Source organism: Staurois parvus, unplaced genomic scaffold (assembly GCF_062004578.1).
Source record: "Staurois parvus isolate SC_StPar_1 unplaced genomic scaffold, SC_StPar_1.0 ptg000009l, whole genome shotgun sequence".
NCBI classification, from domain to species: Eukaryota; Metazoa; Chordata; class Amphibia; order Anura; family Ranidae; genus Staurois; species Staurois parvus.
Window position 1 is genome coordinate 1487864 of NW_028317805.1, and position 15771 is coordinate 1503634.

Sequence of the window (15771 nt, forward strand, 5' to 3'; positions counted from 1 at the left end):
ATTGCTAATTTTATGCATAATTAAAAAAAACAAGTTTGTCTTTAGATATTCTTTAAGTTATGGTGTAAATAGGTCTGCAATTTGTTTTAGGTTTTTTTGGGGAGTTTTAATATACAACAATCACTTTTAAAGTAGTCAGTATACTGTATGGAGGAATTACTAAAGCAAACATTTTACCAAAACGTTTCCTGGTCCACCAGTGAGGCTCCTTGATGACAGAGAATTGGACATTAGGGTGCAGACGTAAGCGGTCATAGAGGTCTGTAGTGCCACATTTGGGCTGCCCAATGATGTAGAAGTGGGGTAAACAACGCAAGCGGTAATGCTGCCCCTCAATCAGCTGAAGTCGCTCCTGGAACCCTTGCCGCATCTCTTCAAAAATGGCGTGTAAACGTTTGGCATATAAGGAATAGCCATTTTTCCCATAGGGATCAGTGCTGTAATTCCCATCATATTTCTGGTACCAGCAAGGGCTACGACTAAGGCTTAGGAACTTCTGTGGAATTACAGAAAACAGCTGGAAGACAAAATGACAGAAACCGATTTAATAAATTATTGCCTCTAACAAGATAAAAAAAATACAAAAACCACTGATAAAAATATTTTAATTGTAATTCATATTTTGGAAAGTAAAATAAAAACAATCTAAAAATGCCCCTGTCACCACAGGCTTGCTTGCATACAAACACATACCTATAAAAGAAAAATTAATATATTACTTTTCCAGTGGCTCTTGTTGAATTCCTGTTGCTGCGTTGCTCCCCCTGCAACCTGCTGCGGTTTCTTCCTCCAGCTAATACATCCTGTAGTGACATACAGGCTTGAGAGAAAAACTATAGCATGCAGCAGAGGATCAGATATTTCACATTCCCAGAAGTGTGGAATACATGTATTGGGTGGGTAGAAGTGAAGAGGCAGAGATTCAACAAACAGGTTACCAGAAAGTATATTTACTTTTCTAGTACAGGTATGGCTTTGTATACCAAAGACCCTATGCTGGCAAGGTCAGCTGCACAAAGCACAGGATGGATGGGAGGCGGTACACAGTGTCCGGACTGTTGTGGACTAGCCGGCAAGGTGTATAAACATAAATGCTGCCCAATGTCCTCACTGACAATGGTCCCAGTCCTCCAATGGCATCACCCTCGGAACTGATATGGTCACAGGACGCGTTTCAAGGACTTTGAGCTGAGGAAGAGGAGTCGTCCTTGAAACACGACCAAGTTTGTCTGACACCACAAGGACATTGGGCAGCTTGTTTGTCTACACACCTTGTCTGCTAGTTCCACTATGGTCCAGGTACTGTGCACCGGCTCTCATCCATCCTGTGCTTTGGGACCTTTAAAGTCATAGAGCCCTGATCCTTATTGGTTCCATGCACTACAATGCTTACCCTTCTGGTTAGCTTTTTACTGGTTTTAATACAGTTTACTGAGTAATACTGCACTATGTGCATTGTCCTGCCTTTTCTCCTTGCCCTCTTTTGAGTGTTAGTGTTCCTTTGATTAATTAAAGAGCTACCTGCTTTTATCACCTCTATTTGTATTGGTTTGTCTTCCTGTGTACACTTTATACATATTCACTATCTTTCATACTCCTACATCACCTGGGGTTCCCCATAGTTAGAGTTAGAGCTCCATGTGCCAACCGTCATTCATGGCATGAGGCTTTCTCTTTCGTTGGTTTGATGTTCAATATTTTTAGTTGACCTTCTGGCAAGTCTTCACCTAAAGCTTGGTCATACACTGATTGAAATTCAGCCAGTTCAGTGTGTGGCAGTCCCTGCTTGAGAGAAGTCAATAATTTGGATATGTTGCAAAATTTTTCTCGATCAGAGGGTGTAGCTGTAGCCGAACAAAAAAAATACTAACACTCTATGACCAGCTTAAAGCAGTAGTAAACCGCTGCTTTTCATTAAAAAAAAAAAAAAATCCCCTGCAAGGCAATGGCATAATGTGCTAGTATACATCACATACTAGTACATTATGAAATACCTACCTTAGAACAAAGCCCTCCAGTAGCACACTGTCACCTTTGACAGGGCTTCCATCTTCCCCTGGTCTTCCTTCTGGGTTCTCTGGCTCCAGACCTTTGAATGCACACAGGAGTCACTGTTTACGGCACACAGCTCTGAAGGAACAGCACAGGTATGCCGTCCCTTCAGAGCGCATGGACAGGTGACGTCACCAACTGCATCCAGTGTGAATATCTCCAAAACACCGCAAGTTTAGGAGATATTCACTGTACCTAAAAGGAAGCCTTATTATAGGAGTTCACTATATGTGCCTGTGACACTAGGGCAAGAAACGAAAAAACTGAAAAACTTTCTGACTTTTCTTAACTTTAAAAAAAAATGTAAAAAAAAAAAAAAAAAAAGGACTTTTGCTTCAGTTTCCATGCTCCTGACTATCAATCAGACCCCCTGTCAGTGGAAGCCTCTGCAGTGGGGACAAAGACAATCATAAAACTCCAACATAGATTCTAACCTTCCCCATTCAATGTAAAACAATAAAATAAAAATATTAGACTATAAACACTAATAAAACATAAAATAAAATCAGTCTCAAAGAATTATAATGTTTTAGGAAATTCATACATGCGGTTCATACTGCTCCAGCTCTGCCACATCTGGGATCTTCCGTTCTGTTAGCCGGATCCCTCCTTCCTTTGTAACAGAGACATCCAAGCGAGGAGTAATAAATGTTACATTTACTGAACATGGCTGGATGGACTGAACAATGTTTTTAGGTTTCTCTGTACTGGATTGGTTGTAAGTCAAGGACAGGGGTGAAGATAAGGCCTGAAAGAGTTCTGATGTTCCCCCAGACAACACGTAAGATGCAACCACCAAAGCAGTGATGGATAACGCCACCAGCAGGCTGCACAGTGTTCGTTTACCAAAGCCCTTTTTCAGACTCCCTCTGGCACCTTGTGTTGCTGGCATTCCTAAGACAAAAGCTGATTTCCACATCCAGCTTGCTTTAAGATGGTGTCAATGCCAAATCCAGTATGTCTCTGCCATGTCCACACTGGTGCCCAAACATACAGGCAAAGGAGGCATGGATACATGGACCAGGACTGCCTTGTCAGTAGCTACAGTACAGTACATGTCATGCAGCGGGTTGCAGGTACATTCAGACTCTTCATCACCTCTGTTTGGATAGAATTGATCAGCAACATGGTGACCCTTCATTTTTGTCTGTCTTCATGGGTCCTGCAAGAAAAAAAATAGATTTTGAATAGCTAGAATCTGAACACCAACTGAGAAAGAAAATGCGGCTAAACGTATCTAAACCCACAAACAAAAATGTTATATATTGCAGGTGGGCAAATTAGCGCCAAGGGTTGAGCTTTAAGAACACAGTTCGCTCACCAAACCTTGCCGTCAGGGGCTTTCTCTGCACACTTTTATTAAAAGAAAGTTTAATTCCTGAGAAACAAACAAGGTTACCCCACCCAGAGGGTTTCCAGCATTTCTCTTCCAATGCTGCACAACAACACAAATGCTTCTGTCAGCCTCCTGGCTTACTCTTACAGTGCCACTGCTCTGACCTCACACTTCAGGCACACATCTGGTCCTCCAGACCATCTCACAAAACTCAGACTCTGTATCTCTTGTAGCCCCCTGCTGCACTGGCCCACACCTGGCTTCTGGGCAAGGGTCTCCTGTCTCCCGGATGGAGACCTGGACTCTATTCGGATACCATATTATAAGGCCTGTGCACACCTGTACAATGAGCAGGTTCTGGTAACCAAAACATGGACCTAGGGTTGGAAGCCTCATCCCACCTAATACTCTTCAAAGCTTTTAGGCTCCAGAACGAATTATCAGGATTTACCCATCCTGGAGAAACCTGCAAGACCAGTTTTTTCCTAATGCAACTCATATCCCAACCTGCATTGGTGAGAACCTTGGATGACACCACATCTACAATACAACACTGTGAAGCCCTCTCACACAGCTTACCACAGCTTTGATGTGTTTGCATTGGTTTGCTTTTATTTCAAGCTATGTTACCCTTTTTCACCTAATAATCCTGTGAATAAATCAGTTACAAGGATAATCCAATTCTGGCAAGAGCAACGAGTATTTTCTATAGTTGCTGAAAATATTCTTGAGCAGTGAAAAATAATGCAGATACCACATCTAAGGACTATGTTATATTGTTTTCTTTGGGGTTGGGGATAGCCTTTAAATTGTTAAAATAGTCATTGTGTTTTTTTTTATTTACTTTGTTAAAGAGTTTTTTTTCAAACCAGTAAGGCTACTTTCATACTGATCCATAGCAAAAACACGGCAAAAACATATGTGTTTCTGCCCTGTTTTTACCATGGTTGCGGTGCGTTATTTACAGGACATGTGACTTAAACACCGCACCAAAACGCAATGCATGTGCATTGATACATTGATACATACATGATTTTTGATACATTTTCTATTGATTTCAATGGGAAGGTCCTTTTTTTTCCCACACCCAACCTGCACCAAAAATGCAGCAAGTGGGATTATAAAAAACACAGCAAACCCCCAATGGATCAGTGTGAAGAGTCCCATAGGATTACATGGTCACACCTTTTTTTCTGCTTTTTTAATGCGAAAGGAGAAGAAAACAGATCAGTATGAAAGCAGCCTATAAAGGTATTTCCAGCATTGTATTGATATCATCAGTACTGGACATTCGGATTTAGAATACAGGAAGCAAACAGTTCAGTACTAAAGCCAACTGGGACACATTCTCCTATTGATCGAAGAAAAGTCTAAAATTTTTAAGCATCAGCTGGAATTTTGAAATGCATTTGCTGCCTGGCTTGTCCAGGATTAAAGCAAAAAGAAAAGCTCAACCTGAAAAATAGAAAACAATAGCTGTGAAGGCAATTTGATTGCGTGACACATCATTGAGGCTCTTATTTATCAAAATGTCTGAAATCATTACTTTCTGCATTGCTCCATAGTAAGCAGTCTGGGGATGAAAGTTTAAATGTGCATTTTCCAGGGTAGATTTGAATCTGATTGATGACTACAGAAAATACTGACGTATATTCAGTACACGTCGATTTTTTCCTATATATGTAAAGCATTTGGCAGCTTGGAGACTGCAGGCGTTAATGTTCAAGAGCTGTTTGTGTACTGCCATAGAATAATATAAGGCAGAATGTGCTCCTCATTCAGCCATTGCTTGTTAGTCAAGGGTTTAAATATCCCAATGGGGCAATACTAAGCTCCTCAATCCATTGGAGGAATTTTCTGACATACATAATTTTTTCAAATTGTTGGAAACTATTAGAACAAGGATGGCCTAATCCTTCGCTATTCTCTGAAGTGGAGAAAAAAAATTCAAAGTATTGCATGTGTGTAGGCAGGTAAATAGCCTTCCCACCGAGTAGTGTCATTGTGACATGGGAAGGGGACTCTCATAAGGGAATAGGTCCCTGAGGAATTCCCTACAGTGCCCTGAGAGAGGGAGACTTCAGCAGCCATCTTGGTTGAGGAAACCTTTTAAAAAAGGGACCCCACATCATTTTGCCGCACTTCTGGAGAGTAAGTGGTAGGGAGAAGAACCCGCTTGTGAGGGACTGTGTTTAGCACAGGGTCAAGTTCCAAACAAGCAGAGATAGCTCTTCCTTTACTTCAAACAGTCCGGTAAGCAGTGCAGAGGCATGGAGCCAATGAAGACTGCAGAAACTTCCTCTGCCTATTCAAAGAAGGGAGACTACGCCTGGTAACTGAAGCCATCCTCCAATAACATATACTGTAAACATTACCCCCCCCCCCCCAATATAAGGTACCTAACTCAGGTCCCACCTACCTGTGCAGCGCTGTAACTACTATTAGAGCACTGCTTGTTCATGTTCACCATTGAGAATGACAAAATGGAGACTCTCTGCATGACATACTTTAGGAGTTCTCTCTACATTTATGGGCAGCCTTGACTATCTTCTCTGCACAAACTGGTAAAGCAAAAAAGCTGAGTTATTGGTGGAATCTAGTGAATTCTAACCTGCTTCTTTTTGTAGCTCCTGTGACAGGTCATCTGTAACTGGTCAGCTGTAACCTTCTCCTAGAAATGTAAAAGTTACAGAATTTTTGGAGCCATGAGAAAAAAAAATTGCCTGTTTTTTTCTGGAAAAAATGGAAATTTTTAGAAAAATTTATAAAAAAAATCAGTGTGGAGTAGTTTTACAAATTGAAAGTAATTTTGTTACACTAGGAAGGTGAAATATAGTGTATATAAAAATATTATGTTTGAAATACAAGCACACCTTACTCAGTAAATAAATACATTTGCTTTTTAAAATTGTACTTTTTATTACAAGTGAAATACCAGGGACTGTTTACATTAAGAACATTTCACCTATACATTCCATTAAGGTGTGCACCCCAAAACTGAAACACAGAGCAACAGAGGCAATGGCTAGGGGTGCACACATGCCACGGCCGTGATGCTATCCCATGGCAGAAAGTTTAGAAAGCAAAGCACATGGGAACAAGTCCCAAATTTAAATAAAAAAAATTAGAATTTAGATTTTTTTTAATTCTTATAAATATTTATTAATTTTTACATTTTTAAATTGGCCTGTTGGGGGGCTTTGGTGAAATATTAGGCCCCTGATGTCTCATATTTAAAATTGAGCCTCAGATGCACAGATGAATGAATAGGAAGTGCTTACAGGCTTGCTATTCATTCACGAACTGAAGCATAGTAAACACAGTTTATTATGCTTCTCTGCTTTTACCCTTCTGTTTCTCATAACACTCACTGTGTTAATTTAAAAAATGACATATTTACCATCTTTTTCCTTCTGATGTGCAGCTGGAGGGAGGGAGAGGAGAAGAAACTGGCAGCGCTGTAAGAGAGGAACCAGAGGATCGGCGGCGGGAATAAATCAGTAAAGCTGGTCCTCCTACTTGTCAGGAGCCTGGGCCCCCTGTTTGAACTGAAAGGACCCAGACTGGGTACAGTGAGGCCAGATGTACTACCTTATCAGTGGCCCCGATGCATGGGGTGATTAGGGTATGCCCAGGCACACCTGGCACACCCCCTTGTCACACCTATGGTATTTTTAATGCCTTTAGGGCACCTCTGGCATGCAAGAATATGTTATGTCATCCTTGTAGCATTTGGAAAAGAATATTTCTTCTCACAATATTTGCAAATTGCAGCTTTGTGCTCAGCAGAAATTGCCTTGTGGAAATGTTTCCAAATTCTAGATATTGGAGGAGGAGGAAAAAAAAAACAATTTACTGACCAGACTATAGGTAAACATTATGCTGTGATGTTGGAAAACATTAATAGGAATCATTTAAAAGTTAAAAAGATAAACCTATTTGACACATTTACCCTCTTACCTGTCAATTACGGCCTGAGAAGATAGAAACTATCATCTACTGTATCCCAACAATCACCCAACTGTAGGAGGTACAAGATGGCGTCCACAAGCAAACTAAACTGGAGCCTTTCCCCTGCAGTGCCCCTAATAGCAGAAATGCAGATTTCTCTTGTTTGAGAACTGCATTGAGAAGTACAGTGTTGCTTGAACCGTATTCCAGGGTTTGCTTGTCTTCAGCTGAGAGAACTTACAATAATTTGTGACTTTACATAGAGTCTCAGAAATCTTTCATTAAGGTTTATATGTTATATATTTTGAATATCATGTCATAGAGATATTATTTATCGTTTTAAAAGAACATGTTCCACATGCTTTTTTCCCCCGTAAAAAAAAACAAAAAAAGGGCTTTTCCCCAATTATTCAATTTTTTTCCTGGCCTTCCCATCTCTAGTCCTAAATGAATGATCTGCTTATTATCATTAGGATCAGTAAAACTTTAAATCTGTGCCTTGATAGCACTAGTAACTCACCAGCTGGTTTCACTTGCTGCCTTGAATTGCTCTATAAAATAAATTCTACGTCCTCATCAACTTAGCAATGACACACTTCCCTTTCTTGGTTTTTCTGAGTGGTTGCTGTGCAGTCTGCTTGGAGACTATTTATTTATTTCACAATGTCCATTATTTGCATGCCTGAGCTCAAACTCCATTTTCCGAATAAAAAGACTTTGTGGCACACAGGCTCAACAGGTGCATGAAATAACAGTGAAGTTTTTAAAGACGCATAACAGCTACGCATCCACAAGATTTATTTCTTGGTGTTAACTAGCAACAAAAAAACAAAACAAAATGAGTGTCTAACTATATAGACAGTCTAACAATTTTAAGTAGAAGCAAGGGTATTTTCCTTCGCTACGTGTTCCTCTATATCCCACTCATGTGAAGTGCCTAAGCATGCAGTATGTCTGTTCTAGCACTTTGATTTTGGCCATGTTACTTACAGGTTGCAGAGTTCACTGCACACAACGCAAATGAGCGCACAGAACTTTCCTTGCGGCATCTTTCAGTCTAACATTATAGCCTTGTAGAGCAGAATGAAAGCTGTCCCAGCCAGGCACATTTCAAGGCAGAAGCACAATGGTGGGAGTCAGATATGCGGTTGTGTTTCTCAGCCCCTACAGCTGCGATCCTATGAATATTTCAGAGTCTTGGCAGCGTGCATGAAATCATAGAGAAAAGCTCTTTTAACAGATCCATTCACAGACTATTTGTCAACCATAAAGAAATCAATGTGACAGTGCCTGACCTCTTCTCACGGCTCAAAACATCAAGTGCTGGGCTACCCAACGGATTAAAACCAACCCTGCACAATATTCCATTTCCCTGCAGCTGGCAAACAAAGTCAACATGTAATGTAGATATGAGATTTACAGAACCACTACAAATGAAGGCAAGAATAAAGACATAATCTTATTTAATTTGAATCCTTTCATCATTTAATCATCCCTGCTGCTATTTAATGGGCACCATTCAATTTAATTAACAGCCTCCCAGCAAGGACTTAACAGCAGTCAGTGATTGAGATATTGCACAATACAATTAACTAATGCCAATTACAGCAAGGAGAGCAAAGGATGTAAAGAGAGCTGATGCAAAGTATACATTCGTACAGAATACAATAAAGGACCCCTTTCCATGTTGTAATGCATGCCATTAAGTTTTATCATTTGTGGAACCTTTGTCAACGGAGTTTGGATTTCTGTCAATGGGCAAATGCAGTGTGCTTTCCGCTGCATTCCCCTTTAATTCTAGATCAATTTGAGACAATTCTGAGATCATACACAGTTCATTGACAGGTGCATTGGTCCTGCAGATGAGCTTCTTTGACTTGCATTTGATCTCCTAAACTGTCTCAACCAGCTTCAAGATGCTTTTACATTATTATTGACTTATACAGTGAGGAACAGAAGTATTTGAACACCCTGAGATTTTGCAAGTTCTCCCACTTAGAAATCATGGAGGGGTCTGAAATTCACATTGTAGGTGCATTCCCACTCTGAGATACAGAATTAAAAATAAAATACAGGAAATCACATTGTATGATTTTTAAAGAATTTATTTGTCTTCCACTGCTGAACATAAGTATTTGTACACCTAAGAAACATCAAGAATTCTAGCTCTCAAAGACCTGTTACTGTGCCTTTAAAAAGTCCACCTCTACTCCATACATTAATCTAACTTAGTAGCACCTGTCTGAGCTCTTTGAAGACACCGGTCTACCCCATAGTCAGTCAGATGCCAACTACTACCATGGGCAAGACTAAAGAGCTGTCAAAAGACACCAGAGACAAAAGTGTGGACCTCCACAAGGCTGGAAAGGGCTACGGGGCAACTGCCAAGCAGCTTGGTGAAAATAGATCAACTGTTGGACCAATTGTTAGAAAATAAAAGAGGCTAAAGACAACTGTCAGTCTCCCTCGGACTGGGGCTCCATGCAAGATCTCACCTCGTGGGGTATCACTGATGATAAGATGATAAGGTGAGGAATCAGCCCAGAACTACAAGGGAGGAGCTGGTCAATGACATGAAGAGAGCTGGGACCACAGTTTCAAAGGTCACTGTCGGTAGAACACTACGCTGTCATGGTTTCAAATCATGCATTGCACGGAAGGTTCCCCTGCTCAAGTCATCACATGTCCAGACCCGTCTGAAGCTTGCCAATGACCATCTGGATGATCCAGAGTAGGCATGGGAGAAAGTCATGTGGTCAGATGAGACCAAAGTAGAACTTTTTGGTCTAAACCTCACTCGTCGTGTTTGGAGGAAAAAGAAGGATGAGTTGCATCCCAAGAACACCATCCCTACTGTAAAGCATGGGGGTGGTAATATCATGCTTTGAGGGTGCTTTTCTGCAAAGGGGACAGGACGACTGCACTGTATTAAGGAGTGGATGAATGGGGCCATTTATTGTGAGATTTTGAGCAACAACCTCCTTCCCTCAGTCAGAGCATTGAAGATGGGTCGTGGCTGGGTCTTCCAACATGACAACGATCCGAAGCACACAGCCAGGATAACCAAGGAGTGGCTCCGTAAAAAGCATATCAAGGTTCTGGAGTGGCCTAGCCAGTCTCCAGACCCAAATCCAATAGAACATCTTTGGAGGGAGCTGAAACTCCATGTTGTTCAGCGACAGCCCCGAAACCTGACAGATCTAGAGGAGATCTGTGCGGAGGAGTGGGCCAAAATCCCTGTTGCAGTGTGTGCAAACCTGGTCAAGAACTACACGAAAGGTTTGACCTCTGTAATTGCAAACAAAGGCTTCTGTACCAAATATGAACACTGATTTTCTCAGGTGTTCAAATACTTATGTTCAGCAGCACAAGACAAATAAATCCTTTAAAAATCATACAATGTGATTTCCTGAAATTTTTTTTTTTAATTCTGTCTCTCAGAGTGGGAATGCACCTACAATGTGAATTTCAGACCCCCCCCCCCATGATTTCTAAGTGGGAGAACTTGCAAAATCGCAGGGTTTTCAAATACTTCTGTTCCTCACTGTATGAGGAAAACAACAATTGTGATATGGACAAAAGCCACTTGACACAGGTCCTTAGCATAAACAAGCCAGAAATTCCAAGGGATGCTCCTGCATTTATTAAATGGTTGTGATTTATCTGGATTGTTGATTATGACTGCTTGAGGGGGTTAGATATGACAACTGTTGCAAAGCCTGTTGGAAAACCTTCCTGTGTGCAAATCACCACAAGAAGACTGCCATCAGCATCAACAAAGTAGTCAGGGTCTCAGCTCTCAGGGGATTTAAGAAAGATAAATACCTCCCTTTCTTGGGGAGAATTTTGTCCCTCTATGGCCCACCTTATCTGGCCACATAGGACCTAGTCCTTGTGTTGTGTTTTAACAGGATTATGTATGCCTAGATTTGGATGCAACAAGCAGCGTTGAGCCTACTCTCATGTGAAGAGTGGAAAAAGGCTGCTTGAGCATGCATTGACCCTTCCCTATTCCATGTAGAATACAGAAGATGGGCTAAATATGGCAAGAAATGCTGCTCCACATTGGCACATCCCACAGATGGTAGACACAAGTCTTGCAAGACAGACAGATAGCTCACCATCCATCATTGTCCATTAGAAACAAATCCTGATAACAGTATATGGCGACCCTTGTTTAATAAAACATTAAAACGGTAATAGTGACATGCTAAGTCCAACAACATAACCAAAAAGGTTTTAGTTTATGGCAAACCAAGCCAAGTTCTAATCCTCAGTAGCACCTGAAAGGTCCTAGGTTGTTTTTGTTTTTTATAGGATTTTAGCCCAATCAGTAAAGCTATTTTCTTGGCTGTGAATAAAGACAGTATTTACAGTTTCCATAGCTTGCAGGAGACATGATGTAACTCGTAATGAACCAATTATATATTTTATATTAGGCCTGTTCCCAACAAGTAAAGAAAAAACAGCTTGAAGAAAAACAAGTTGTTCCCATGCACACAGTACAGGGGTCATGAGAAGAAACAAGTCCATGTCAGTGGATCATCACCTCCCACCCTCAGCAGGGTGCAAACAGCAGTCCAGTGACTCCTCCAGGTCCCTGACACATACTTCTGAGTGGACTTCAAGAGGTTCCAACCGCAATGTGAGAGTAAAACAAACCCACCCTATGGTGAAGCCAAGCAACTGGCTAAACGTGTAATTACTCTAACAGCACGCTCTTGTACTCCCCAGACTCTGCGGGGGGGGGGGGAGCAGTTTCCAGCAACAGATTTAAGAGAAGCATTTAATAGAACACTGTCGGGGGGGGGGGATTCAAGGTCTCAGATGGTATCTAAGAATAACTAACATAGCTGAATTATGTATATCCCAACTAAAATCTCATTTGCATTTTATGTTAACTGTCATGATCAATTAACATTACAGAACTCAACAACAGACTAACATTGATATTATGTTATACACATGCATAGCTTACACGGGGCTTTGCATTAATATTGACCCCTCCTTCCCCCCTTATGCCCATGGAATTTTCCACCATTTTTTAGTGCTACACCCTAGATTTAAAATACATTGAATCCGGATTTTATGGCACTGATCAACACAAAATAGTCCATAACGTTAAAGCGGAGGAGAGAACATCAGCATAATGCTTCACTTTTTTCAAATAAACTGAAAAATGTTAAAGCCAAAACTCCAGAGAGATGTAAAAACACAAATTGATACAGTTAGGTATCTGTTAAAATGATTACATGTATTTAAAATGCAACTAGTGTAAACATCTAATTATGATTGCTGCCTATTGTGATTGCCTGTACATCACCACTAAGAATGGAACTTGGAGGAGCAGTACCTTAGCCAATCAGGTACCCCGAATAAACATTTGTTAACAAAAAACATGCCAACATGAAGAGAGAGATTACCTTATTAGTCTGCCACTGTCCTTTTAATAGCCAATTGTTACCTGGGAGCACAGAAAAGACCTAACCATGTGGCTTGCAGAAGAGAGAAAGCAGGTCACCAGGCTGTGCTGTAGAAGTAAAACAACTCACATATACTGTATGTATTTTAACAGTGTAGTTATCTGTTGTACATAAGTTCATCCAATCACATACCCCATTGCGGCAAAACCCCTTAGTAAGTTGTAGTACAACCACCTGCTGAATATGGTTTTACGAAATATTGGTTGAGTCAGGGAAGAGGGGCTCAGAATGCGGTTTGCAACCAAAGCTTTTTTAGTTTAATATATATATATTTTAACCCCTCGAACCCATCGTGTATTGTTTTGTTACTGTATTGTCTCATGTTCCGTCTCCCACTATAATGTGCAGCGCTAAGCAAACCTTTTGGGCGCTATATAAATACTGTATAATAATATATATATATATATATATATATAGGAAAAACATTTTTTTGCTACTTTATTTTTGCTGTTTGTGTACCATTGGGGAAATTTCCCTTTACTTCCTGTCCCAGAGAAACAATAAAAGGTTAGAGGAAATTTCCCAGAAAAGGAAATTTCTCCTTTTAGATAGTTGTCCCCATTGGAAGATTTCTCCTTATATTTTGTTCTGGGGCCCATTCTAAAATGTAAAATGCTGCATTTCCTTTCACTTTATTTTTAGTTGCCAAGGGTCATTGGTACATACAGAATGGTGAATGTCCCCAATGGGTACACAGACAGCTTTACAGAGGGCCTAACCCTTCTTTATGCCATTCAAAACTAAAAATGTTTACACTGGAGATACACTTTAATTCACATTTGCATTAGAATCAGGGCCAGGACAGGGGGGGAAAAGGGGAACTTGCCCTGAGCACAACTGTATTATGTGGGGAGGGGGTGCACCTGGTGCTTGCTGCACAGCACTTTCCCCACCTTCCCTCCAGATGCCACCTTTCCCAGGGCATGGGATCAGCCACCCCACCTACAGGTCAGTCTCTGTCTTATACCTTACCTCCCCGGCAGCACTGATCTCCTATGGGTGTCCCACCTGGGAACCACAGGAGAATTTATTTACATGTCCACATAGGTCCTCAGCTGCCCCAACCCCCTTTACTGTTTTTTTGTCCATTAAAGTGCATTAATGTACAAACACACCTAAATGCGTCTAGTATGCGCGTTTTACATTTTTTTCTGCCCAAAAGCTCCTTTCCTGAATGCACTGGTGATGGTTTTCTTCTAATACACCTGTTAAGGCCTTTGTGTGCATGGATACCAGGCTAACAAAGTGGTGCTTTTACGGGCTGAAAAAAACGAACGCCTGTAAAAGGGTCTTTTTTAAGTCCTTTATGCATGAGGCCTTAACTGGGGAAGGGTTCTTGTGTTCCTGGATGGGGATCCCCTTTATCATCCCCTGCACTCCTGGACGGTGGTCTCCTTCTACTGGATGTGTACGGGAGGGGTTCCTATACTCCTAGATGGGGGTCCCCCTGCACTTGTCTATGTTCTGGATTAGAGTGAGGGGTCCCCTTTGATCACCCCATGTGCTCCTTGGCAATAGGGGATCTTTGAATACACCTGGAATTGTGTGTGTGGAGGGGGTGTCTCGCTGTACTATAGCTGTGGGATTACTCCCTGCACTCCTGGATGGGGGCCCCTGATAACTTCTACACCCTCATTAGTGGTTGAACTCTCTGTCCTTCAGTACAGGAGGTCTCCTGTAACTCTTTGTCCATTAGTACAGGGGTCTCTCTTAGGGCCAAAACAAGGTGGGGGAGGAGGAAGAAAAGCATATTTCTTTGATGCAATGTTATAAAGCGGAGGGTGCACTGGGAGCTTGCAACAGCTCCATTCTCCAGTTGTCTCATTGACAGCAGTGACCACAGGGTCACTCCTGTCAGAAGGAGCATGGGTCTCCATAGCTGTTAAAGGAAGGATTCTCTTGCATTTTTACCTCACACCAATGTCAGGGCATTGCTTCCTTCATCACTGTTAGCCCATATTTTTCTATAGGACAGAATATGCACCACTCTTAGGCTCTTCAGTTCATTGTGATATGCCACAACCATTGGCACTAGTTTGGTGCATGCTACAACTGCTGCATATGTTTCAGCGCGGCGCTTCACGCAGTGTTTATAGCCCATCCGATATTCCACCCTGGAGGGGGGGGGGCGCAGTCTGACATCTTTGCCCTGGGAAATGGATGACCTTGCCAACACTAATTACAAATAACAAGTATTTTCACCTTCAAAGTGCTGAATCTGAACATCAGGAATTAGTTGTATTTCATTCATACAAACATTGGTCCAGCTTGGCACATTTATACATATCTCATACCTGAGGGGCCACTGGGGAAACTGGAAATGACAGTAGTAGTTGGCACTACTACGGTGATAGCTGTGATGTTCCGGGTCCTGCTTAGATTCTGGGGGAGTGGCTTCCCATCTAAACATCTGAACACAGGGGGTTGCTTGCTAGCCACTGCAACCATTCATAGAATGTCTTGTATTTTTTTCAATGAATACAAGATTTTGGGGTGGAGAGAGGAGGGAATAATTTGCTAAGGTGGGGGGCTGCTGGGGTGAGGAGATCTGAAGTGCTATGGAAGGGGGGGGGGGGTAAGGTATTATAGCAGAGGCAAAAATGTCACTATGGGGAAGGGGACATTAGGCGATCGAATATTCAATTGACTGATAAGATTTAATTGACCGATAATGTTTAATTGACTAATAATATGCTAATGCATGGTATAATCAGATTCTGCATTTCTAATATGGTGATATCAGGAGCTGCTAAAGCGTGATATCATGTGCTATAGAAATGTGACATGTTCTTGCCGGGTTATACAATTTGCTGTTGTGGTATTAAAATGCTCCAGCTCTGTCGTAGAAGGTGTCATTGTAGTATATAAATACAATTGTATTATACAAATACCATTTGATATTTCTGGTTAATATAAATTGCTGTTGTAGCAGAATGTGCTTTTGCTGGA

General features: G+C 41.4%; 1 protein-coding gene across 4 annotated transcripts in view; it reads right to left on the reverse strand.

Moving 5' to 3' along the window:
* CHST15 (carbohydrate sulfotransferase 15) overlaps positions 1–15771 on the reverse strand; it is a 79969-nt gene that overhangs the window by 44325 nt on the left and 19873 nt on the right. For 3 of the 4 annotated variants that reach the window (XM_089668991.1, XM_089669000.1, XM_089669008.1), the window contains 2 exons: positions 2597–3214; positions 178–517 (listed from right to left, as the gene is read on the reverse strand). In XM_089668991.1, coding sequence (XP_089525117.1) covers positions 178–517; positions 2597–2971 — 715 coding nt within the window. In that variant the 5' untranslated portion in view covers positions 2972–3214. Of the gene's footprint in view, positions 1–177; positions 518–2596; positions 3215–8329; positions 8349–15771 lie in introns of those variants that run through there. The other variant, XM_089669017.1, reaches the window with a different exon arrangement.